Here is a 24,221-nt window from a genome sequence, read left to right as displayed (position 1 = left end):
TGTCTGACCACAATGCTCTCTGCTGACACCTCTGTCCATTTTAGGAACTGTCCAGAGCAAGAACAAATCCCCATAGCAAACCTATCCTGCTCGGGACAGTTCCTAAAATGGACAGGGGTGTCAGCAGAGAGCATTGTGGTCAGACAGATAGGAAATGGAAAAAGAAAAGAACTTCCTGTGGAGCATACAGCAGCTGATAAGTACTGGAAGGATTACAATTTTTAAATAGAAGTAATTTACAAATCTGTTTAACTTTTCTGACACCAGTTGATTTAAAAAAAATGTTTTCCAGGGGAGTACCTCTTTAAATAAAATGGGTCCCAGTCCAGTTCCCTGAAGTCCCCACTGGTAACAATACCTTGCTCTGAATATACTCCATTCCCTACAACCCTCTGTTGTCTGTCCCTTAACCACTGCCTAATCCATTCAACCATATGGGAGTCCAAGCTCAAAGATTGCATTGCTGGACCACAGTGCAGAAGGCTGATTACACATCTGAGTCCTTAAAGGGGTATTCCGGGCAAAAACATTTTATCCCCTATCCAAAAGATAGAGGATAAGATGTCTGATCGCGGGGGGCCCACTGCTGAGACCCCCCTGTGATCTCCCTGCAGCACCCGGGAATGCGTCTCTAGTTTCGGAAACCTCCGGGTTTCCGGGACTGGCGAATGATGTCATGCCACGCCCCCTCTATTCATGTCTATTGGAGGGGGCGTGACGGCCATCACGCCCCCGCCCATAGACATGAATGGAGGGGGCATGGCGTGACGTCACGTCCCCAGTCCCAGAAACCTGGAGGTTCACGAAACTAAAGATTCAGCTCCCGCATAGAATGCCGGTGCTACAGGGAGATCGCGGGGGTCTCAGCAGCGGGCCCTCCATGATCAGACACCTTATCCCCTATCCTTATTTTAGCCCGGAATGCCCCTTTAACTAAAATGCGTTATTTATAGTACTGGTGTCCTACTATAGGAAAGATAGACCTTATAGTCCCTCTCAGTCTCTTGGGCCCAGGTGCAACCGTACCCTCTGCACCCCTTACAATTACGTACCTACATACTGTATACTAGTGATGTTATTAAGCACTCAAGTTCCAGTAGTCACTATAAGACCCAGTTGTGTGCTACATAGGTTGTCTGGAAAGAGCTATGAGAATTTCCCCCTTGATGGTTTTGGCCCCCAATGAAACCCCTGTATGTCCAAAAGGTCACTAGACGGAGAAGGCTTTAGGGCAACTGTTACATTTCACCCTCATACGTCCCAGTCCTGACACTTTGTAGCACAAGACTAATAAACAAAAATAATCCCTTAAAGGGTACCTAATGTTTTTACAAAGATCTCACATATCATAGTGGTTTGTTATAGGTTTCGATTGGTAGGTGACTGCTGAGACAACACTGAAGGGGCAGAAGTGTCCAGCTAAGTGAGTGGTATATGGATTCATGTAAAGACTATGAGTCCTTCTATAAATCTGTTCACCAAGATAAGATTTGTGAGGAATCCAAAACAGACATGGGGCAGGTTATGATGAACTCAGGTTCACCCATCTCTACATATGAGACATAGCTTCTATGATGTGCGCTCAGGAGCTGAGAGCGCCTCATAGCGGGATGGTGGCCAATGCCGGCATGAAAGGAAAACTGTCAGCCTGTTCACCCACACTAAACTCCATACACTGCATAATAGTGAGGGTGAACAGGAGTCCAACCAGGGTCACTTATTTAAATACGTCCAGTAGGTCCTGAGATATGTCCCCCAGAAGATCCTCTGCTGAATTCAGTAAATTGCGTGCAGGTGGCCGGGCACCGATGGCTCAATTTGCATATTAATTGTCTGTGAATCCACCTCACTAGGAGGTGGAGTCACCGACAAAGGATATGTAAATTGAGCCAATGAAGCCCCGCCCCCTGCATGTGATTCACCGAATTCAGCAGAGGATCTTCTGAGGGACATATCTCAGGACCTACTGGACATATTTAAATAAGTGACCCCTGGTTTGGATCCTGTTCACCCTCACTATAACGCAGTGTATGGAGTTTAGTGTGGGTGAACAGGCTGACAGTTTTCCTTTAACCCTTTAGTTGCTGCAATCAAAAATGATTGAGCTTAGCTGATCAGGACCATGGTGGGGACATCGCGGTGTCCCCATCAGCTGAGAGGATGGCGAGAACGCCTTTTCCAGCCTTCTCGTTGTCCGATCAGTGCTCCAATGGTCCAGTCAGCCGCAGCAATGGAGCACCGATAGCACTGATCAGTGCTATGCTTTGGCATAGCATTGTTCAGTGTATGCAGTCTAAGGATTGGATGTAATAGTCCCCTATGAGGACTAAAAATAGTTACAAAAAGAGAATAAAAAAAGAGAATAAATGGGATTTAACCCCTGTATAACCACTATAAAAATGTATAGAAAGCCATTAAATAGTCCCATCAAAACAAAAATGTTACTGACAAAGACCACAGATCACAGCACAAAAAATGAATTCTGACACATCCCTGTATACAGAAAAAAAAGTTATACGTGATGGAAGAGGACAATTTTAAACATGCAAATTTTCGTGCAAAAAGTTATAATTTTTCAAAGAAGTAAAACAACGTAAAACCGATATAATTTGGGTATCCTTGTTACCGTATGGACCTGCAGAATAAAGATAATGTGTAATTTTTATCGAAAAGTGCACTGCGTAAAAGCAGAAGCCCCCAAAAGTTACAAAATGATGGAGTTTTTTTTATTTATTTTGCCCCACAAGAATTTGATTACATTGATTTGATTACATTGATTGATACATTAGCGACTATCAGACGCATACTCATTGACTTAAGCACAGCTGCCACCCGCAATTATATCAACACACTTCCTCCGCAGCAATCCTGATCTGATGAAGGTTATCTATGACCAAATGTTGTCTAAATATAGGATTGTGGATAAATAAAATCACTTCATTATTTCTTTATGTTGATATGGAGTGAGACCCTACTGCAAGCAAAAAACAGCAGAGCTATGAGAATTTCCCCCTTGATGGTTTTGGCCCCCAATGAAACCCCTGTATGAACCATTGGTTTTAAGGCACCTTTCACACTGCCGTTGGTGCCAGGCAGTGTGACGGCCGCTACAGAATACTGTGGTCCCTCAACATACGATGGTAATCCGTTCCAAACGGACCATTGTTTGTTGAAACCATCGCATGTTGAGGGATCAGTGCAATGTAAAGTATAGGACAGTGGTCTACATCCTGCGGACCTCCAGATGTTGCAAAACTACAACACCCAGCATGCTTGGACAGCCGTTGGCTGTCCGGGCATGCTGGGTGTTGTAGTTTTGCAACATCTAGAGGTCCGCAGGTTGAAGACCACTGGTATAGGAGGTAATACTCACGTGTCCCTGCCGCTCCGGACCCGTTCCCGCTCGTCACCGCTGCCCAGGATGTCGCCGTCCATCGCTGTCGCCGCGTCCCCGAGGTGTCCCCGACGCTCCGGCAAGGCCTCTGCTTCCCCGGCATCCTCGCTCTCTGTCGCCGCCATCACGTCGCTACGCACGCCGCTCCTATTGGATGACGGGAGGGCGTGCGCAGCTACGTGATGACGTCGATGGAGAGCCCCGACGATGCAGGGGATCCTGAAGAGGACGCGCCGGAGCCCCGAGGACAGGTAAGTGATCGTCACCGGACCACACGGGGCACCGTTAACGGCTATCTGGTGGCAGCTGAAGCAGTCTGCGCTGCCGGATAGCCGTTTATGCGATGGCCATCGTAGGTCGGGGCCATCGTAGGTATCACTGTAGTGAAAGGAAAAGTGCAGCATGTGCCGTCTTTTTCTCCCGCTATTCATAACGGGTCCCCGACTGCCCCCATAATAGTAAATTGGAGCCGTTGGGACCTTTTGTTTGCCGTTGCTCCCCGTTATAACCGTTAAAGTCAGAAAAAAAAGTAACTTTGATGGCCGTTCTTGACGGGGAGTACGGCAGTGTGAAAGTAGCCTAACTTGTGAAATGTTAAGGACCAGTTAACCTAATTTTATGTAAAGGGAAATATGGGAATTTGACAAGTCTGTGAAACTGAACCAGTGAACCCTAAAAATTCCATTTTATTTTAGTCAACCAATAGATCATCCTTTTCTTCTGAATTTTCTCACATCAGATCCTCTAACAAGCGCATCAAATATTCTTTCTAAATAAAAATTTTATTCCCATAGTTGAGAAGTAACTTTTTCCCATGACATTCGAGTGTCAGAGACATTGGTTGAACAAGGTCCGTTACCAGGAAGATATTTAGTTCTTCTGAACCCTAACCTTCCTCAAGGCGCTTCTGGCACCTCCACACACTTTCTCTTCAGCATGAAATGTCATCAGGAGCTTACATAAATATTACAGTCAATCTTCACATGCTCTAGGTCTAGTCCAAAAGTCCATGCCAAGTCTTAATAACAATGTTTTAACTAAACAACAGGACTGCATGAACGCAAGCTGAAAAATATAGAGTTCCTCGGAAAATTGTTAAATACAAAGCGCTAAACATTTACCTCTATAAATAGAGTCTAGAGGCTCAATGCTCAACCAGTTGTCCAACCTGTTTAGACACAGCCGGTTCTTTAAGAGGTTTTTTGGCTTCAACTTTTACCACACTGTAAGTTTATTTACACATGTTACGAACATAGAAAGTAAACTGGCACTCACTGCAAAAAAGTTTGATTCCTTAGTGCAGTTGTCATGGTATTGCATCATGAAACGTCACGTAGGGCAGGGAAGTGTGAGCCCTAAGCTGACCCTGAACCTCATTATCTGCCTACTTACACAACCGCCCTAATGGCGGCTTACAACTGAGCACCAGTCACTTCGCTAACTAAGGTGTAGGGGCATCATAGTCAAAACAATAAACTACAAAAATTCAGTAAAGGGTCAGAGAAACAGTCAGGAATGCCAAGGTTAATATGCACTATAACAATACCCAAGGGAAACAAAAAAAAACACAAAGATTGTCAACAAGCCGAGTCAGGAAACCAAGAGGACAGAGATGGGGGTCACAATATAAATGCAGATGCATAGTATAAAGGCTAGCTACGGAAAAAGTTCTTTCACAGGCAAGGTGTATTAGCCCACTAAATGCTTATTTAGGCAGCTGAGCAGGTGTGGTCTCTGAAGGTATCTAATTGGCTAAACAGACAAAACCACGGATAGGTCAGGGTGTCGTCACAGCAACTTTAAGTTTAGTCAGAAACTAGAAAAGATTAACCTTTTTGTCAGAGTTAAACATCCCTGAGAGTGTTTGTTTATCTGGTTACTGTGGCTAAGCCTAGCTTTGGGCTGGTCAACTGACCTTGTTAGTTCACCTGTGTGTTGCACATTTGACAACTCCTGGTATAGCTTTAGATAGTGGACAATTACTTATTGTGTGTATGTTAGGTATTAATTCTGTTAGTTTGTGTGTTTCCTTACTGTATCCCGACCTGTGTCTGTTTTATAGTTTATTTTGATGACAGTGACTTCCATCATTTTTGTAGGAAGGGACTGTCACCGTGGTTGTTGATCCGCTGTTTAGGGCGGATAGGCAAGTAGGCAGGGTAAAAGGGAGTGGGTGAGAACAGGGCTGCACTCCTTCCCTGCCCAGACGTGACATGTTCACAGGCCCACATACCTGCATTTGCCTTGCTCCTGCATTATGAAAGCTATGTCTGCTTTGGTAGAGCAAATGCAGGGCTTGACTCAGCTGGATTAGGATTTAGCTGAAAGACTTCAGCAGTGTGAGTCTTCTCAGTCACAGTCAGCATTAGTTCAGACCTTGACTCAGAGACTGCAAGACCAGGAGCAGCTTATCCAGGGCTTGCTAGCTAAAATCCAAGAGTTGGAGTCTGCCCGTACCCAGGTGTCACCTGTTCCTGTCTCTGCTCCCGTGGAGCCACAGGTTAGTCTCCTGGATCGTTTTTCGGGTAACTGGAAAATGTTTAAAACCTTCTGTTAAAGTTGTAAGTTATACTTTCGGTCTGAGACCTTACTCTTCTGGCACTGATGCCCAGAGAGTGGATATTATTATGTCCCCAGGAATTGGTATTTTCCCAATGCCTGTAAATTGACCTCTGTGGATTCATTATTCGCGGGATTGGGTCTCTTATATGCTGAACCTGGCCGTGCTGCTTATGCTGAATCTCAGCTGCGTACGTTAAAGTAAGGTCGCAGACCTGTGGAGGAATACTGTGCTGAATTCAGAAAATGTTGTGTGGCCTCCAAGAGTAATACACCAGTTTTGGTTTGTCAGCTCAGACTGGGGTTATCTGACACCTTAAAGGAATATTAGTGACTTATCCCTCACCTGACACCCTTGACCAAGCAATGACATTAGCCGTGCGTTTGGATAGACATCTGCGAGAATGCAAACGGGAGTGTTCTTCTTCTACCTCTCCTTTCCTGCTTGACTGCTCTCCTGTATCTCTTCATCAACCTATGACTGAGGATGAACCCATGCAAATAGGGTCCATCCATACCCCAGGAGATTCCGTCAAATCAACGGATTGGGGTTCTATTGTGGAGAAGACACACACTTCATCAGGTCTTGTGTCAAGCGTCCTCGTCCAAGTGGTATTCGTGGAGGCCACTTGGACGCACAGGTATGTCTCATCTCACAGGCTTCTAAGCTTCTAATTCCTTTGGGTGGCATTAATGTGGAATCATTGTGGGTAGAATTACAAAAGGAGGGAAATACTGAAAAAATAGTATTTGGTGTAATCTACAGACCCCCTAATATCACTGAAGAGATAGAAGTTCGGCTGCATAAACAAATAGAGAGGGCTGCCCGGGCAGGTACAGTGGTAATAATGGGAGATTTTAACTATCCAGATATAGATTGGGGTCCGGGGTTGGCTAAAACTACAAAGGGGCGACAATTCCTAAATTTATTGCAGGATAATTTTATGGGCCAGTTTGTGGAGGACCCAACAAGAAGTGATGCCTTGTTGGATCTGATCATTTCCAACAACGCAGAGCTGGTTGGTAATGTAACTGTGCGGGAAAACCTTGGGAATAGCGACCACAATATAGTTACTTTTGACTTAAAATGTAGAAAACAAAGACAGGCGGGGAAGGCAAAAACATATAACTTTAAAAAGGCAAATTTCCCTGGGCTGAGGGCTGCACTACAGGACATAGACTGGGGGGAGGTGTTGTCAAATACTGATACAGAAGGTAAATGGGACATCTTTAAATCAACTCTAAATAACTATACAGCTAAATATATACCAAAGGGGAACAAATATAAACGATTAAAACTAAATCCTACATGGCTGACACATGATGTTAAAAGAGCAATAAACAACAAAAAAATAGCCTTCAAAAAATACAAATCTGATGGGTCAGCTATAACATTTAAACAGTACAAGGAGCTTAATAAAATCTGTAAAAATGTAATAAAAACAGCAAAAATTCAAAATGAGAGACAGGTGGCCAAAGAAAGCAAAACTAATCCTAAATATTTTTAGATATATAAATGCAAAAAAACCAAGGACAGAGCATGTAGGACCCCTTAATAATGATAATGGGGAGGTTGTCACAGGCGATCAAGAGAAGGCGGAGCTACTGAATGGGTTCTTTAGTTCTGTATACACTATGGAAGAAGGAGCTGACATTGGCCAGGTCAGTGCTGGTAACACATCATATAATGTACTGAACTGGCTTAATGTAGAGATGGTACAAGGTAAGTTAAGTGATATAAATGTAAGCAAATCCCCAGGACCGGATGGACTACACCCAAGAGTTCTTAGAGAGGTAAGTTCAGTAATATCTGTACCCCTGTTCATGATATTTAGAGATTCTCTGGTGTCTGGTATTGTGCCAAGGGACTGGCGCAAGGCGAATGTGGTGCCAATCTTCAAAAAGGGCTCTAGGTCTTCCCCAGGAAACTATAGACCGGTAAGTTTAACGTGCATTGTGGGTAAATTGTTTGAAGGACTTATAAGGGATTACATACAGGAATACATAGGGGATAATTGTATTATAAGTGATAGCCAGCATGGGTTTACTAAGGATAGAAGTTGTCAAACCAATCTAATTTGCTTTTATGAAGAGGTGAGTAGAAGCCTTGACAGAGGAATGGCTGTGGATATAGTGTTTTTGGATTTTGCTAAAGCATTTGATACTGTCCCTCACAGACGTCTGACAGGTAAGTTAAGGTCTTTGGGTTTGGAAATTTTAGTTTGTAACTGGATTGAACACTGGCTCATGGATCGTACCCAGAGAGTGGTGGTCAATGATTCGTACTCTGATTGGTCCCCGGTTATTAGTGGTGTACCCCAAGGTTCAGTACTGGGACCGCTGTTGTTTAATTTATTTATCAATGATATAGAGGATGGTATTAACAGCTCTGTTTCTATCTTTGCAGATGACACCAAGCTTTGTAGCACGGTACAGTCTATAGAGGATGTGCATAAGTTACAAGATGACTTGGATAGACTAAGTGTCTGGGCATCCACTTGGCAAATGAGGTTCAATGTGGATAAATGTAAAGTTATGCATCTGGGTACTAATAACCTGCATGCGTCGTATGTCTTAGGGGGGATTAAACTGGCAGAGTCACTGGTAGAGAAGGATCTGGGTGTACTTGTAGATCACAGACTACAGAATAGCATGCAATGTCAGGCTGCTGCTTCCAAAGCCGGCAGGATATTGTCATGTATCAAAAGAGGCATGGACTCAAGGGACAGGGACATAATACTCCCCCTTTATAAAGCATTGGTACGGCCTCACCTGGAATATGCTGTTCAGTTTTGGGCACCTGTCCATAAAAGGGACACTGCGGAGTTGGAAAGGGTGCAGAGACGCGCGACTAAACTAATATGGGGCATGGAACATCTTAGCTATGAGGAGCGATTAAAGGAGTTACAATTGTTTAGTCTTGAGAAGAGACGTTTAAGGGGGGATATGATAAACGTATATAAGTATATAAATGGCCCATACAAAAAATATGGAGAAAAACTGTTCCAGGTTAAACCCCCCCAAAGGACGAGGGGGCACTCCCTCCGTCTGGAGAAGAAAAAGTTTAGTCTCAAGGGGCGACACGCCTTCTTTACCATGAGGACTGTGAATTTATGGAACGGTCTACCTCAGGAACTGGTCACAGCAGGAACAATTAACAGGTTTAAAACAGGATTAGATACATTCCTGGAACAAAATAAGATTAATGCTTATGAAGAAATATAAAATCTCATCCCTTCCCCAATATCGCGCCACACCCCTACCCCTTATTTCCCTGGTTGAACTTGATGGACATATGTCTTTTTTCGACCGTACTAACTATGTAACTATGTAACTATGTAACTATGTAATGTTTCTATAGATCATTTTGATTTGCCATTTAAGGTTGCTAATAAGTCAGTTTTGCAGCTGTCTCTGGTTGAATTTGTGTGTTGCGATGGCATGGGCAATACATGTGTTGAGAGGGCTCATTTGGATTTGGTGTCAGAAAAAAGTAGTGAGGATTTGGAGGATGTTTGTGAGGACACCAATGAGTGGTGTGATATAGAGGACGGGGATACAGATGAAGATATCGATGGTCCATGTGTATCCAAGTCGGTACCTATGTACTCCCAGGTTGTTAAGGGTCCAGTGGCCCCTCTTAAAATAAGGTGGGGGGGGGGTACTGTAAGAACCCGAAGGGTTAGACATCCCTGAGAGTGTTTATCTGGTGGCTGTGTCTTTGCCTAGCTCTGGGTTGGTCAGCTGACCTTGTTAGTTCACCTGTGTGTTGCCTATATAAACCTGCAGCCTGCTTTCAGGCCTTGCCTGTGAAAGAAGAGCTTGCTCAAGTAACTAGTGTTTATTATCTGTATTCCTGATCTTCCGGTATTTGTGACTTTCTGGCTTGGCTTCCTGACTCTTCTCTGTATTTGCGACTTGGCACCGTTGACATCTCCTGGTAAAGATTCCGCTAGCGGACATTGACTTATTGTGTGTGTATGTTAGATTTTATTTCTGTTAGTCTGTGTGCTTCCTTACTGTATCTTGACCTGTGTCTATTTTTGTAGTTTATTTTGTTGACAAGGACTTCCATCACTTTCGTAGGAAGGGACTGTCACCGTGGTTGTCGATCTGCTGTTTAGGGCAGATAGGAAAGTGGGAAGGGTCAGAGGTAGTGGGTGAGAACAGGCCTGCACTCCTTCCCTGCCCGGACGTGACACATTTGGACCAAACTGGGACCAGTCATAACGGCAGTGTCACATAAAACCAGGGAAACAACAACGCTGGCACCGCCAGCATTGTCATTCCCTTGTTTTTATGTGACACTGTGCTTAGGAACAGGGCCATTTGAAGGAATTTGGGGACCCTAAGCAAAATAGACATGGAGGCCACCCTTCCCACCTTACGTGTCCTTCTTACTCCCCCCTCTCCCTGTCCTTCTTACTCCCCCTCCCCTCCCTGAGTCCTTCTTACTCCCCTCCTCTTTCTTCCCCCCTCTATGTTTTTTCCCCTCCCTTCCCTACCTATGTTCTCAGTTACCTCCTCCGGCTACTTCCCTGGACCCTGTAGCGTGGCCGAGCTCCTCTTTCTCCTGGCTGTCAGGCTGGGTACCGCATGGTACAGGAGATTCAGTTTCCTGTTCCCGGCCAGACTGAAAGGAAGTGAGCACTCAGTGTACACTTCTTGTCAGTCCGTCCGGGAACAGGAAACTAAATCTCCTGTTCCTGTACTGCGCTGTACCCGGCCGGACTGACAGCAAGGAGGAAGAGGAGCTCAGCCACGCCTAAGGGAAGGGGAGGAACTCGGGAGGTGACCAGGAGTGCTGCAGCCACCTGAGGCTCTCTATAGAGCGCTCAGGCGGCTGCAGCCTTATAGGAATTACAACAAGCACCGGCTCTGCTTGGGGCCCCGGGCCAGCTCGGGGCCCCTAGCAATTGCTTGGTTTGCCTGTCCTTTAGCGACGGGCCTGCTTAGGAATTAAAGTTTTTGCTATGGACCCGGCGAGTGCCCAGTACTTTCTACCTTTGTTATTGCTGGACTGAATGCATACCTCTTGGAGCTGAGCACCGCAGGAGGGACTGAAGTACTATATCAGAGGGACAGTATGATAGTGAATGCAAACTTGCTCATCCCTGCTGTGCCAAATGCTGTTTCTTTGTTATTGCATTGCCTCACTTACAAATGTACTGAATGCTACCCCAGTATAGGGGTCCAACCCTGAGACCCCAAATACCAATCACGACAATTTTTTAATGGTGTGACTATCCAGCATGTGCACTGCTATCCCATCCAAAGTGTATAGGACAGACTAAGTTAGCGGAGCGCTATACCCAGTAATGTCAGTCCCATAGACTCTGAATGTTCAATCACTTATATATTTAAACAGGGTAGACAAACCCCTGTTCTCCTGATCCATGACACTAATCCACTATAAAATGTTTATACTGTAAGGGCTGATTGTGGAACAACTCCTTTAAAGGGGTGCTCCAGAGGAAATAAAAAACATGTTTTTAAATAAACTGGTGCCAAAAAGTTATACAGATTTGTAAATTACTTCTATGTAAAAATCTTAAAGGGGTACTCTGGTGGAAAATAATTTTTAGTACATGGATTACAGGATACTTACCAGGAAAGGTTAAAGGATCTTTACATTAATAGAAGAAAGACGAGATAGAAGGGATATGATAAAAACGTTATATACATAAAGGAAATCAACACAGTAAAGGAGGAGAGGAGATTTATATAGGAGAACTACCACAAGAGGACATAGTGTTATATAGAGGACATAGATTCAGAGAAGTCGAACTTGAATTGCATTTAAAGGGGTACTCAGGTGGAAAACTATTTTTTTTTTTTCAAATCAACTGGTGCTAGAAAGTTAAAAAGATTTGTAGATTACTTCTATTAAAAAATCTTAATCCTTCCAGTACTTATCAGCTGCTGTATACTAAAGAGGAAATTGTGAAGTTCTTTTCTGTCTGACCACAGTGCTCTCTACTGATGCCTCTGTCCATGTCAGGAACTGTCCAGAGCAGGAGAGGTTTGCTCTGGGGATTTGCTTCTACTCTGGACAGTTCCTGACATGGACAGAGGTGTCAGCAGAAAGCACTGTGGTCAGACAGAAAAAACACTCAACTTTCTCTGGAGCCTACATCAGCTGATAAGTACTGAAAGGATTAAAATTTTTCAACCTCTTAAGGACGCAGGGCGTACCTGCACGCCCTGCGCCTGGTCCTGGTGTTTAAAACGGGGTCACGCCGTGACCCCACATCACACCGGTTCGGTCCTGGCTGCTATTCATAGCCGGGACCCTGGGCTAACAGCGATCGTTGTGCCGCACGCTATTAACCCTTCAGACGCGGAAATGAAAATGAAAGTAAACTCTTCCTGGCAGCTCAGTCAGGCTGATCAGGACTATCGCGATAAAATTGCGATGTCCCGATCAGCTAGGACAAGAGCAGTGGTCCCCTTACCTTGCTCCGTCGCGTCCGATCGGCGTTTGATTGCACCAAGCCTGAGCTACAGGCTTGAGCAATCGAGCCCCTTTCTCGCTGATCCATGCAAAGCTATGGCCTTGCAGGGATCAGCATAAGAGATCAGTGTGTGCAGTGCTATAGCCCCCTATGGGACCTATAGCACTGCAAAAAAAGTGGGAAAAAAAAGTTAACAAAGGTCATTTAACCCCTTCCCTAATAAAAGTTTGAATCACCCCCCTTTTCCCATAAAAAAAAAAAAACTGTGTAAATAAAAATAAACATATGTGGTATCGCTGCGTGTGTAAATGTCCAAACTATAAAAATATATCAATAATTAAACCGCACGGCCAATGGCGTACATGCAAAAAAATTCCAAAGTCCAAAATAGTGTATTTTTGGTCACTTTTTATATCATACAAAAATGAATAAAAAGCAATCAAAAAGTCCGATCAATGCAAAAACGGTAACAATAAAACTTCAGAACACCGCGCAAAAAATGAGCCATCAAACCGCCCTGTATGTGGAAAAATAAAAAAGTTGTAGGGGTCAGAAGATGACAATTTTAAACGTATAAATTTTCCTGCATGTAGTTATGATTTTTTTCAGAAGTACGACAAAATCAAACCTATATAAGTAGGGGATCATTTTAACCATATGGACCAACAGAATAGAGATAAGGTGTCATTTTTACCAAAAAATGCACTGCGTAGAAACGGAAGCCCCCAAAATTAACAAAATGACATTTTTTCTTCAATTTTGTTGCACAACAAATTTTTTTCCATTTCGCCGTGCATTTTTTGGTAAAATGACTGATGTCACTGCAAAGTATAATTGGTGGTACAAAAAATAAGCCATAATATGGAATTTTATGTGCAAAATTGAAAGCGTTATGATTTTTAGAAGGTGATGAGGAAACGATGAAAATGCAAAAACGGAAAAACGCTGAGTCCTTAAGGGGTTAATAGAAGTAATTTACAAATCTGTATAACATTCTGGCACTAGTTGATATGCAAGAAATGGTTTGGAGTACCCCTTTAAAGTTTCTGGCTATACAGAAAATTTGGAGCTAATTTTTGGAAAAATGGAGCTCCAACAATTACAAGCGTCCACTATTGATGAGCAGCATATGCCATATTCGAATATGCAATATTTTGCGAATATATGGACGAATATGCGCATGCGGATAACTATCTATCTATCTATCTCATATCTATCTATCTATCTATCTCATATCTATCTATCTATCTACAGACACAAGGTTGGCAGCACAACCTCAGGAGTACAGATGAGGTAAGCAGGGGTGCAGGCGATGACTGTGGTCCCAGTCGCAGACCGCGTCCATCCATATATCCTTCAAAGAAGTCGCAGCGCACCCAAACGGTATAAGGTGCAAAATAGTTGAGCTTTATTTGCCCATGTTTATATGGTATCACACCATCTTTATCAAGCATGGGCAAATAAAGCTTAACTATTTTGCACTTATACCGTTTGGGTGTGCTGCGACTTTTTTGAAGGATATATCTATCTATCTATTATATATCTATACAGAAGTGATAATGGGTCTATGACATTTTTCATTTTGAATATTGTCATGTCATATTGGCGAATATTGTCACTATCTATCTACCACTATCTAATTTAAGTGACGATATTCGCGAATATTTGCTCTCCAGTCTAGTACAGTAAATAGTATAGGAACCTTCTTTAGACCACAAGCTGGAAGCAGGGAGGGATGAGATCCCTGTAATGTGTTCTGTTTGAAAAAAAATTACGAATATTCGTAATTATGAATATATAGTGCTATATTGACGAATATGCGAAATTTGCGATAAATATTCGAATTGCGAATATTCGCGCTCAACACTAGCGTCCACTTACCAGTGTCATTCTTTTTGATGCCCTACAGGCTGTCAGTACATAGACAGTCAGCTGTGCAGTCAGTGTGGAGAGGGCTCAGGTACTCACCCCAGTGACAGCAGTAGTTACCACCCTCTCACTGTCTATGGATATTTTTGCTGTCTATGGATTGTCCGGGAAGTTTACACCATTTTGCTCAAAGAGACATGACCCTGAGCGTTCTCTTTGTTGAAGGAATAGATATAACTAACCTGCACTGTGAAACTAGATTATTCATTACTATAAATGTAGTGATGCCTCAAAAATTGGCTTTGTGAAGAAGGCCTCAGGGCTCGCAAATCATATGCGCTTATTGCTAAATCATTGGGAAGGGAGGTGACAACTCTTCTAAGTACTTCAGTTTATTAATTCCCCCTTGTGGAGCAAACATGGAGTGTGATGACTTCCGCTGATAATAGAATGAGGTTGTCTCCCGTGATGCCACGTACCTCTTTTTTCCACAGCTTCTATGCACATCCGTACAAAGTGAGGAACCGTGGTATTCTCGAGCTTGCACAGACTCTCCAGGTGACAGCCGAACACTTGATCTGGTCAGAAAGAAGACAAAAGTCTGGTGTGAGATGTGAAGGATGATACATTCAGATTATTTATGGTGTGATGAGTAACAAATTGATTTTTTCCCCCTATATAAAAAAAAAAAAAAAAAAAAAAATAAACCCTATAAAGTACTGTGCAGACATAAAAAAAAAAAAATATATATATATATATAAAATAACTAATTTAGAGGACATAGACGTGGATCTCAGATGTGGATTGTCACTGTGAATGTCATGCAGATTTTGCACTTATTTATTATTTTTTTTCAGTGTCGGAAAAAATATGGATTCCAATGAAATAGAATGTGTTTTTTGAGTGAAATCCGTGCACACTGAATCCAAAAATCTGCACCAAATTCCATTGTATGGTGTAAGACTTGGAGTCCATTCACACGGCAGAATTTCCCCTTGCGGAATGCCTCCTCAAATTAAATGGGTACTCCGCTACCCTGCTTCCGGAGCTCCGCTCCCCAGCGTCCGGACGTTTATTGGGGGCCGCCCCTCGTGACATCACGCCCGCCCCCTCGTGACGTCACACCCACCCCCCTCAACGAAAGTCTATGGGAAGGGGGTGTGACGGCCGTCACGCCCCCTTCCCATAGACTTTCGTTGAGGGGGCGGGCTTGACAACACGAGGGGTGGCCCTGAACACGGAAGCCTGCACACAGCGTTCGGAACAATAAACTTCCGGACGCTGGGGAGCGGAGCTCCGGAAGTAGGGTAGCGGAGTACCCCTTTAAAGCAAATATACATCTATGGGATTCCGCACCCCCATTCACACTTCTGAATTTCCGCTTGCGGAATTCCAAAAGCGGAAATTCAGAAGTGTTAATGGGAGTGAGGAATCCCATAGAAGTCTATGGGCTTTAAAAGGGGTATCCAGGAATAGAAAAACAGAGCTACTTTCTTTCAAAAACAGCTCCCTGTCTGTCTCCAGGTTGGGTGTGGTTCTGCAGCTCAGTTCCATTGAAGTGAACAGAGCCAAGTTGTAAAACCACACCCAACCTAAAGACAGCTGTGGAGTTGTTTTTGAAAGAAAACATTTGTTATTCCTGGATAACCCCTTTAATTTGAGGCGGAATTCCGGAAGCGTAAGTTCTACCGTGGGAATGGACCCTTGTTCAGGGCCATGACCGCTAGGACCAATCTGTTTTGAAACAGACCCCAGAAAATCTTGAGGAATCCTGTTTGTTATCTAGGGCATCAGATGCTGAAGTTACTTTACACTTTATATTATTGTGCATTCTGCAGCATTTCGTTTTTGGACATTTGTGAAGTGTTTTTCTGGTCAGTGGCATTTTTATAAAAATGTTGCATTCTATAAGTATGGAATGTTTTCCTTGGTGTTTTCCCCATAAATTCTTCCAAAACACGTGCACACAATGAGGGGAATTAATCAATTTTTTTAGACTGCTTTTTTCATCTAAATTTGTCGCAGAAAAAGTCGCAGGCTGATCCTGTGCGACTTTCTCTGCGACATTTCATTTAGACTGTTTAATTTTTCAGACAATGAAATGATCTGATTTAGATCACTTTGTGCAGTGCTCACTAATTTATCATGTGCGACTTTTCTACAAACTCGCGAAAAAAAGTCACGGGGGCCAAATTTAGAAGAAATCACAGGGCAATTCAACCCTTCACTATGAAACTCTATGTGACTTTTAATACAATTGTCGCACGGCCCACCACTGCTCTGTAACATTTAACCAGAGCAGTTCTGTTGGCATTTGATAAATTTCACAGAAAAAACACTAAAACATTAAACTTTAATAATTATCCATTTTAAAACGGATCCATTATAGATCCAGTGGCCAACACACAAAGAAAACTTGAAAAATAGAAAAAATATATATTGCTGCATACAGTCCCAATGATGGGTAATAAATGCAGTCTTACAAAAAATATAGTAAAAATACACTCAGAGTATTGCTCAATCAGATAATATGGTATGATGAATACCTACCTAAAGGGTGGGTAAAAAGGTAGGGAAAAGATGGGACAGGGTGCTATAGGGAAATGTATACGGCCAATTGGTGCGTGCGGCCACTACTTAATACTTACCCTATTACCACCCTACAGCTATTCCTGCCGCTAGGTGGAGTGAACGCCCTGATAAGGGCGGCCCCGCTCCGGAACCTAAAGCTAGACCGTCCCTAGAGTGCCCTGATCTAACACAGAGGGGAAAGAGTCGGATTTTCTTTTTGGCTGAGCATATTGGCTTTAACTTTCTGTGTCATGTGTTAAAACCTGAGATTAATTTACATACAGAGACGGATATATGTGAGTTGATTCTTATACAATATGCAGATACTATATAAGTGATATCAGGCCAATTGTGGTTTTGAGATGGTCTGCGGTATTGACAGCTTAGTATTAGTGATCGAATCTCTGACCAACTTTATATATATTTTCTGCTATTTCTGTGCATGACATTATTTTTTACAACTTGTGGAGTACTTATCCTTATACACTAATATTTTTCTATTCCTCTGTATGATATCTTCATCTCCTATACAAGAGTACTAGGTGACAGGACGCATCCACATTAAATAAGTACCCCACATTGTAGGATTAACCTAGGTGGTAACCCCGCATATCCTCTACCTGAGTATCCACTACTCTCCGACTGGTATATTAAAACAAATAGCCTAGGGTATCCAATCCCTATCCTATAGCCAGACAGGGCTCCCCAGTGAGATAGTGAGACTCTTTCCCCTCTGTGTTAGATCAGGGCACTCTAGGGACGGTCTAGCTTTAGCTTCCGGAGCGGGGCCGCCCTTATCAGGGCGTTCACTCCGCCTAGCGGCAGGAATAGCTGTAGGGTGGTTATAGAGTAAGTGTTAAGTAGTGGCCGCACGCACCAATTGGCCGTATACATTTCCCTATAGCACCCTGTCCCATCTTTTCCCTCCCTTTTACCCACCCTTTAGGTAGGTATTCATCATACCATATTATCTGATTGAGCAATACTCTGAGTGTATTTTTACTATATTTTTTGTAAGACTGCATTTATTACCCATCATTGGGACTGTATGCAGCAATATATATTTTTTCTATTTTTCAAGTTTTCTTTGTGTGTTGGCCACTGGATCTATAATGGATCCGTTATAAAATGGATAATTATTAAAGTTTAATGTTTTAGTGTTTTTTCTGTGAATCTGTTTTGAGTACACTAAAATCCTATTATATACGGTGATTTGTCATTTGATAAATTTGGCGCACAGCTGCTACTTTCCCCGCAACTTTTTTGCTCTAAAGTGAACAAGAAGCAAGTACAAATTTGATGAATGCCCCTCAATGGGCATTTATCAAATCTAAGAGTGGAGTATAGAGTAGAAGCTTGCGGAAAAAACCCTTTGGAGATGGAGCTGCGGCTTCTTTAGAAATTAAGAAGATGGACTGGATATATAATGTAAAAGGTTCACAGTGGAACCACTTTTATTAAATCAAGAAAATAAAAAATTGTGATGACGCGTTTTGGGAGGTGCCCTCCCTTCCTCAGATCAGGATTTTTTCCCAATGGGTATTCTTTCTATGGTATTTAATCATTTTTCCTTATGTTTCGCACTTTCCCCTATATTTTTCTTTTTTTAACAACAGTTCAAAACTGTCGGGTTTTCCAGAGCTCAAATCCACCCTATTTTATATGGGAACATTAGTAAATATTCTGGGATTTTTCAAAACTATTGAGCACATGCCCCTTTTTAGTGGCCAAGCCCCCTTTTTACTGCGACCATACCCCTTGAAAGTTTTTTGGTTGTAGATTTTGGCACATGCAAATGTGTGTCAAATATCAGTTGCAAAACCTGAGGGGAAAAAAACTGTTGGAAACTAATAGTAAATAACTCCCAATGTCTTAAAATAAAAACACCACTCAAAATCCATGTAAAAACTAAATTCAAAAATAAATTTGAAAATGGCACAAAAACTGGGTGTGCCCTGAACATAGATAAAGAATACCACTATAGGTGTAAATACATTTCTAATAACTGTTTTTTAAATATTTTTTTTTCAAGAGGGGAGGGGTAAGCAGCAGACAGACAGCTCTGGTGCCGTTGCTGTGGTCAACAGTGGACTGGCAAAAGTTCCAATTATGATGCACCAGGTGTTTAGGCTACTGTGCAGGTGCAAGCACACAAGCTCATCATGGTTCTCCTGAAAGTGTTGCACTTGCTCCCTAGTACTAAACACACTTAGGGTTGGCAGTGTATAGAGGGGTTACATTTTAGGGTTAGGGGTTAGAAATAGAGTGTGTGATTAGGGTTGGGTGTGTGCTTACACCCCAATCCTATACACTTGACTCCCTCAGCATGATGGTTCTTTTATTGATTGCTTCTGCCTGTGCATGATGTCAAGTTCAACAGAGTTTGCAGAACAGAGCAGGGATGCGTGAATGTGCTTGCGCATACGCAGTAGCCTGAACAGCTGATCCAATGTCACTGGAAGTTACATGGATTCCCTTTTTTAAGCCATTGAACTTTCCATAATTTTGGATTATGCCTCACAGAATTATAGGGTCGGGCAGTGAGAATGCAACATGGTCACCCCTCGACATCATCTGTTGGAAGAGAGTCAGGGGGCCATCATAAACCTCAGATGGCCACTTTAAGAAGGCCGACTTTAAGGTATATGGAAACCTTAAAGGGGTAGTCCGCCCTTAGACATCTTATCCCCTCTCCAAAGAATAGGGGATAAGATGTATGATTGTGAGAGGTCCTGCCATCTCGGCTGCAGCACCTCAGACATCCGGTGCACTGAGCGAACTTCACTCCTTGATGGATGACTGGTGATGCAGAATGGAGGCTCATGACATCACGGCCACATCTCCCACATGATGTCACGGCCACGCCTCCTCAATGCAAGTCTATGGGAGGGGGGCGTGATGTCATTGAGGGGGAGTGGCTGTGATGTCACAAGGGGGGCGTGCCCGTGGTGTCACGAGCCTCCCGCGCGGCACCCAACACTTTAAACGAATACCGGGTGCAGCAGGGAGATCGCGGGGGTCCCCAGAAGTAGGAGTCCCGCGATCAGACATCTTATCCCCTATCCTTTGGATAGGGGATAACATGTCTAGGGGCGGAGTACCCCTTTAAACTGAGTAAAACATTTTATGCATTGATATTGGGTTAAAAGAAATGTAACACTTTTGGGAAACACTAAAATACAGGTCCTTAAGGTCCTTCCTTGACTTTTTATTTTGGCAGACAGATGTCAAAGTCAGCATTCTGTTTAATATGAATCTATTTAATATTCCTCTTTAAGTTTCTGCAAGCAAAGTTTATTTGCTGTATAATGAAAAATTGTGCAACTTTCAATTATACTTTGTGTATCTATTCCTCAAATCTTTGAAGAACTCCTATAATTTAGAGATGTAACTTAAGTCTCCTAGGCCTAAAGGTGCGTTCACACTGAGTAATTCAAGAGGAATTTACTCGAGTTAGGCTAGGTTCAGACTACGGAATATCCGGGCAGAAAATTTCCGCCCGGAGATTCCGAGTGCGGCCGGCGCCGACTGAATCAGTCGGCGCTAGGACCGCGCGGACACTGCAGTCTCCAACAGACGGCGATGTGGTCCGTGCGGATTTCCGCATGAAAAAAGAGCAACCCCGTTCTTCAGGCGTAAATTTCCAAGCAGATTTTCCGTTCACAAATTCCGACGTGTCAATTTGTGAACGGAAACCCATTCACAACACTATACATTTTAGCAAGCGGAATTTCCGCCTACAATTTCAAAGCGGAATAGCAGCCGGAAATTCCGTAGTCTGAACCTAGCCTTATTTCTCTTGAATTCTCCGCTTCAGATTAATGCTCATCTCCTCTGCCCATTGACTTTAATGATTTTTCTGCTGTCCTGTTCACACTACGGAAATTCTGCTAGCAGAATTCCGACTCTGAATTCCTTTCCGCTTGAAGAAAGAACATTTTCATTCTTCAAGCGGAATTCGCGAGCAGAATCCAATAGAAGTCAATGGTAAAAAAAAATTCTGCCCGACATCGTTTTCAAGCGGAATTGAAGCGGAATTCAGAAAAGTAGATTAAATAGCCTTCTCCTTCATTCCTCTTCATTTCCACATGGAAATTCCGCTTGATGGAGAAGGCGAAATTTCCTGACCGAAATTTTTCCTCTTGAATTCCTCAGTGTGAACGCACCCTAAATGTTAAATGAGAGCCGTACACCTATTATGTGTCATTTATGATACATATGTGACGGTCCCCTGTAGTAAGAGTAATAGGAGAATAATATTTCTATGGACAAGCACTTTAAATTCCTCCCCCCGGTCATGTGATCAAAAAAAGGAGCATGAAAGTCGGATATCTGAAGTGTAAGGTGTGGTTGCACATGGCGGGTCTGTTGTAGATGTTTCTGTTACTTTCCTATTTATCTGAATGGGGTGTAGAGAAATCCATGAGCTTTGCACCAAAACATTCCGATGAAGTTATTTTCAGTTGCGCCCTTTTCTGTAATTAATCCACCTCGTGTGAACGTACCCTTAGGCCAGTGTTTCCCAACCAGGGTGCCTCCAGCTGTTGCAAAACTACAACTCCCAGCATGCGCCAAGGTGCCACATAGAGGAAAGGTGCCACATAGAGGAAATATCCACAATGAGCCGTGGATGCCATTCTCTAACCACTTCTTCTTCGACTATTGGGACTCCCAACGATCCCCATAACAGAGGTCAATTGTCCCCCGAATGAAGAGAGTGGCAGCGCGGACACTCAACTACTGCTCTTTTCACTGTCTCTGAGACTTGTTATAGGGGTACTCCACTGGAAAACATTTCCTTTTTAAGCAACTGGTGCCAGAAAATTAAACAGATTTGTAAATTACTTCTATTAAAAAATCTTAATCCTTCCAGTACTTATCAGCTGCTGTATACTACAGAGGAAGTTCTTTTTTTTTATTTCCTTTCTGTCTGACCACAGTGCTCTCTGCTGACACCTCTGTCCATGTCAGGAACTGTCCACAGCAGGAGAGGTTTGCTATGGGGAGTTGTTCCTGCTCTGGACAGTTCCTGACATGGACAGAGGTGTGAGCAGAGAGCACTGTGGTCAGACAGAAAGGAAAATCAAAAAGAACTTCCTCTGTAGTATACAGCAGCTGATAAGTACTGGAAGGATTAAGATTTTTAAATAGAAGTAATTTACAAATCTGTTTAACTTTCTGGCACAAGTTGATTTAAAAAAAGTTTTCCAGTGGAGAACCCCTTTAAAGGGTACCTCTCATCAAAAAAACTTTTGTAATATTATAGATTAATGTATGCAGAATAACTAAACAATTGCATGTTATTAAAAAATATGCTTCTTTCTATTTAATTTTCCACTTTGAAGAAATGACCACTAGGGGTCTCCCTACCAGTCCTGGCAGCAAGCATTTCAGACTCATGCTGGAGTCCTAAACACTACGAGCTGCCAGTCTGCTTTGTTCACAAAGGAGAACACTCAGAGCTGCCAGCCTGCTTTGTTCACAGCCTGTTTGGCTGTGAACAAAGCAGGCTGGCAGCTCTGAGTGTTTAGGACTCCAGCATGAGTCAGAAATGCTTGCTGACTGGACTGATGCTATTGGAAAGTTATTCAACATTCATTAATCTAAAATATATCAAAAGTTTATTTGATGAGAGGTACCCTTTAATATAGCCAGTCCATTAAATCAGCAATGTATGGATGTCCCACAGAAAGAATAGAAGGGTGGCCAAGCATGCATGCTGTGACTCCATTCACTCAGGAGACAGTTGTTCCCCATAATCACGATCAATGGGGACCTCAACAGTTGGACCCCCAATGGTCATTTTGTTCTCTTTATCATTTTTAAGAACACCATTAAAGGGATTTTTTAAGATGAAAAATCATCTCCTACACACAGAATAGGGATTAAAGGGGAACTCCAGTAAACAAAAAAAAAATCTTATAGTCCTGACTGTTGGAAAAAAAAATAAACATTAACTTATTTCCACCGCTCTCCCAGCGCCTCTGATATTCCCATCCTTGGTCCTCTCCGGACACGTAACACACCGGGCACTGGAGGAGCACCGGGACGTACAGTAAGTTAATGTTGTATTTTTATTCTGGAAGCCAGACATAATAAATCTTTTATTTTTTACGTAACTACAATGTTCTTACAGCCACAGGATACACAAACTCCTGGCGACTCTGTAGCCCGCCACTAAAGCCCGCTGTCTATGGAATTGGTGGAAGTCCCATGTCAAGTCTACAAGACTCTAGCAATTCCATAGAACGATTGATTGAGCTGCTGGAAGAAATCACGTGTATCCCGCTGCCACAACAACATTGTAGTTACACTCTAGCCTCTGTCCTGTAGATAGGAGATAACATTTAGGCCATCTTCACACAGCCGATTCCGTGCAGAATCTCCACATGGAGAACACGGGTGGACATTCTGCATATTCAAATGATCTGGAAGGTGCTAGGACTGCTTGGAAATACACTGTCCTATAGACGGCAATGCATTTCTGGGAGTACCGTATTTTTTGCCGTATAAGACGCACTTTTTCTTCCCCAAAACTGGGGGGGGGAAAGTTGGTGCGTCTTATACTGCGAATAAACACCTATCGGGTCGGTCCCTGCGGCCATCAACAGCCGGGACCCGCGGCTAATACAGGACATCACCGATTGCGGTGATGCCCTGTATTAACCCTTCAGACGCGGCGATCAAAGCTGACCGCCGCGTCTGAAGGGAAAGTGACACAAACCCGGCTGCTCAGTCGGGCTGTTCGGGACCGCTGCGGAGAAATCGCGGCGTCCCGAACAGCTTACAGGACACCGGGAGGGACCTTACCTGCCTCCTCGGTGTCTGCTCCGTGCCGGGATCCCCTGCATGGCCAGCGCTCTCCTTCGTCGTCATCACGTTGTCACGCACGCCGTCCCGTCATCCAATAGGAGCGGCGTGCGTAGCGACGTGATGACGGCGACTGAGATCAAAGATCCCGGAGAAGAAGACGTCCGGAGCGCCGAGGACACCACGGGGACGCAGCAACAGCGATGGAGCAACATCCAGGGCAGCGGTGATGGGTCCGGAGTGGCGGGGACACGTGAGTATTACCTCCTACCAGTGGTCTTCAACCTACCGACCTCCAGATGTTACAAAACTAAAACTCCCAGCCTGCCCGGACAGCCAACGGGTGTCCGGGCATGCTGGGAGTTGTAGTTTTGCAACATCTGGAGGTCCACAGGTTGAAGACTACTGTTGGGTTCAGAATCTTTTTTTTTCTAGATTTTGCACCTTTAAAATAGGGTGCGTCTTATATGCCAGTGCGTCCTATAGGGCGAAAAATACTAATCTGCAAAAAGAATAGACTTGACTATTCTTTCTACGGGATATCCTGAAATTCTGCCAGAATA

The 24,221-nt window shown here is 43.4% G+C and overlaps 1 protein-coding gene across 2 annotated transcripts in view; it reads right to left on the bottom strand.

Annotated features, from left to right (window-relative positions):
* Window positions 1-24,221, bottom strand: part of ARHGAP15 (Rho GTPase activating protein 15) — a 788,583-nt gene that overhangs the window by 264,862 nt on the left and 499,500 nt on the right. For both annotated transcript variants that reach the window (XR_008847054.1, XM_056534907.1), the window contains exon 11: window positions 14,757-14,855. Coding sequence is in view for 1 of the 2 variants with exons in the window: in XM_056534907.1 (XP_056390882.1) it covers window positions 14,757-14,855 (99 nt within the window). In the remaining variant the exon portion in view is untranslated. The remainder of the gene's footprint in view (window positions 1-14,756; window positions 14,856-24,221) is intronic.

The sequence above is a fragment of the Hyla sarda genome, chromosome 8 (assembly GCF_029499605.1).
Source record: "Hyla sarda isolate aHylSar1 chromosome 8, aHylSar1.hap1, whole genome shotgun sequence".
NCBI lineage: Eukaryota > Metazoa > Chordata > Amphibia > Anura > Hylidae > Hyla > Hyla sarda.
This window is presented reverse-complemented; position numbering and strand designations above follow the sequence as displayed.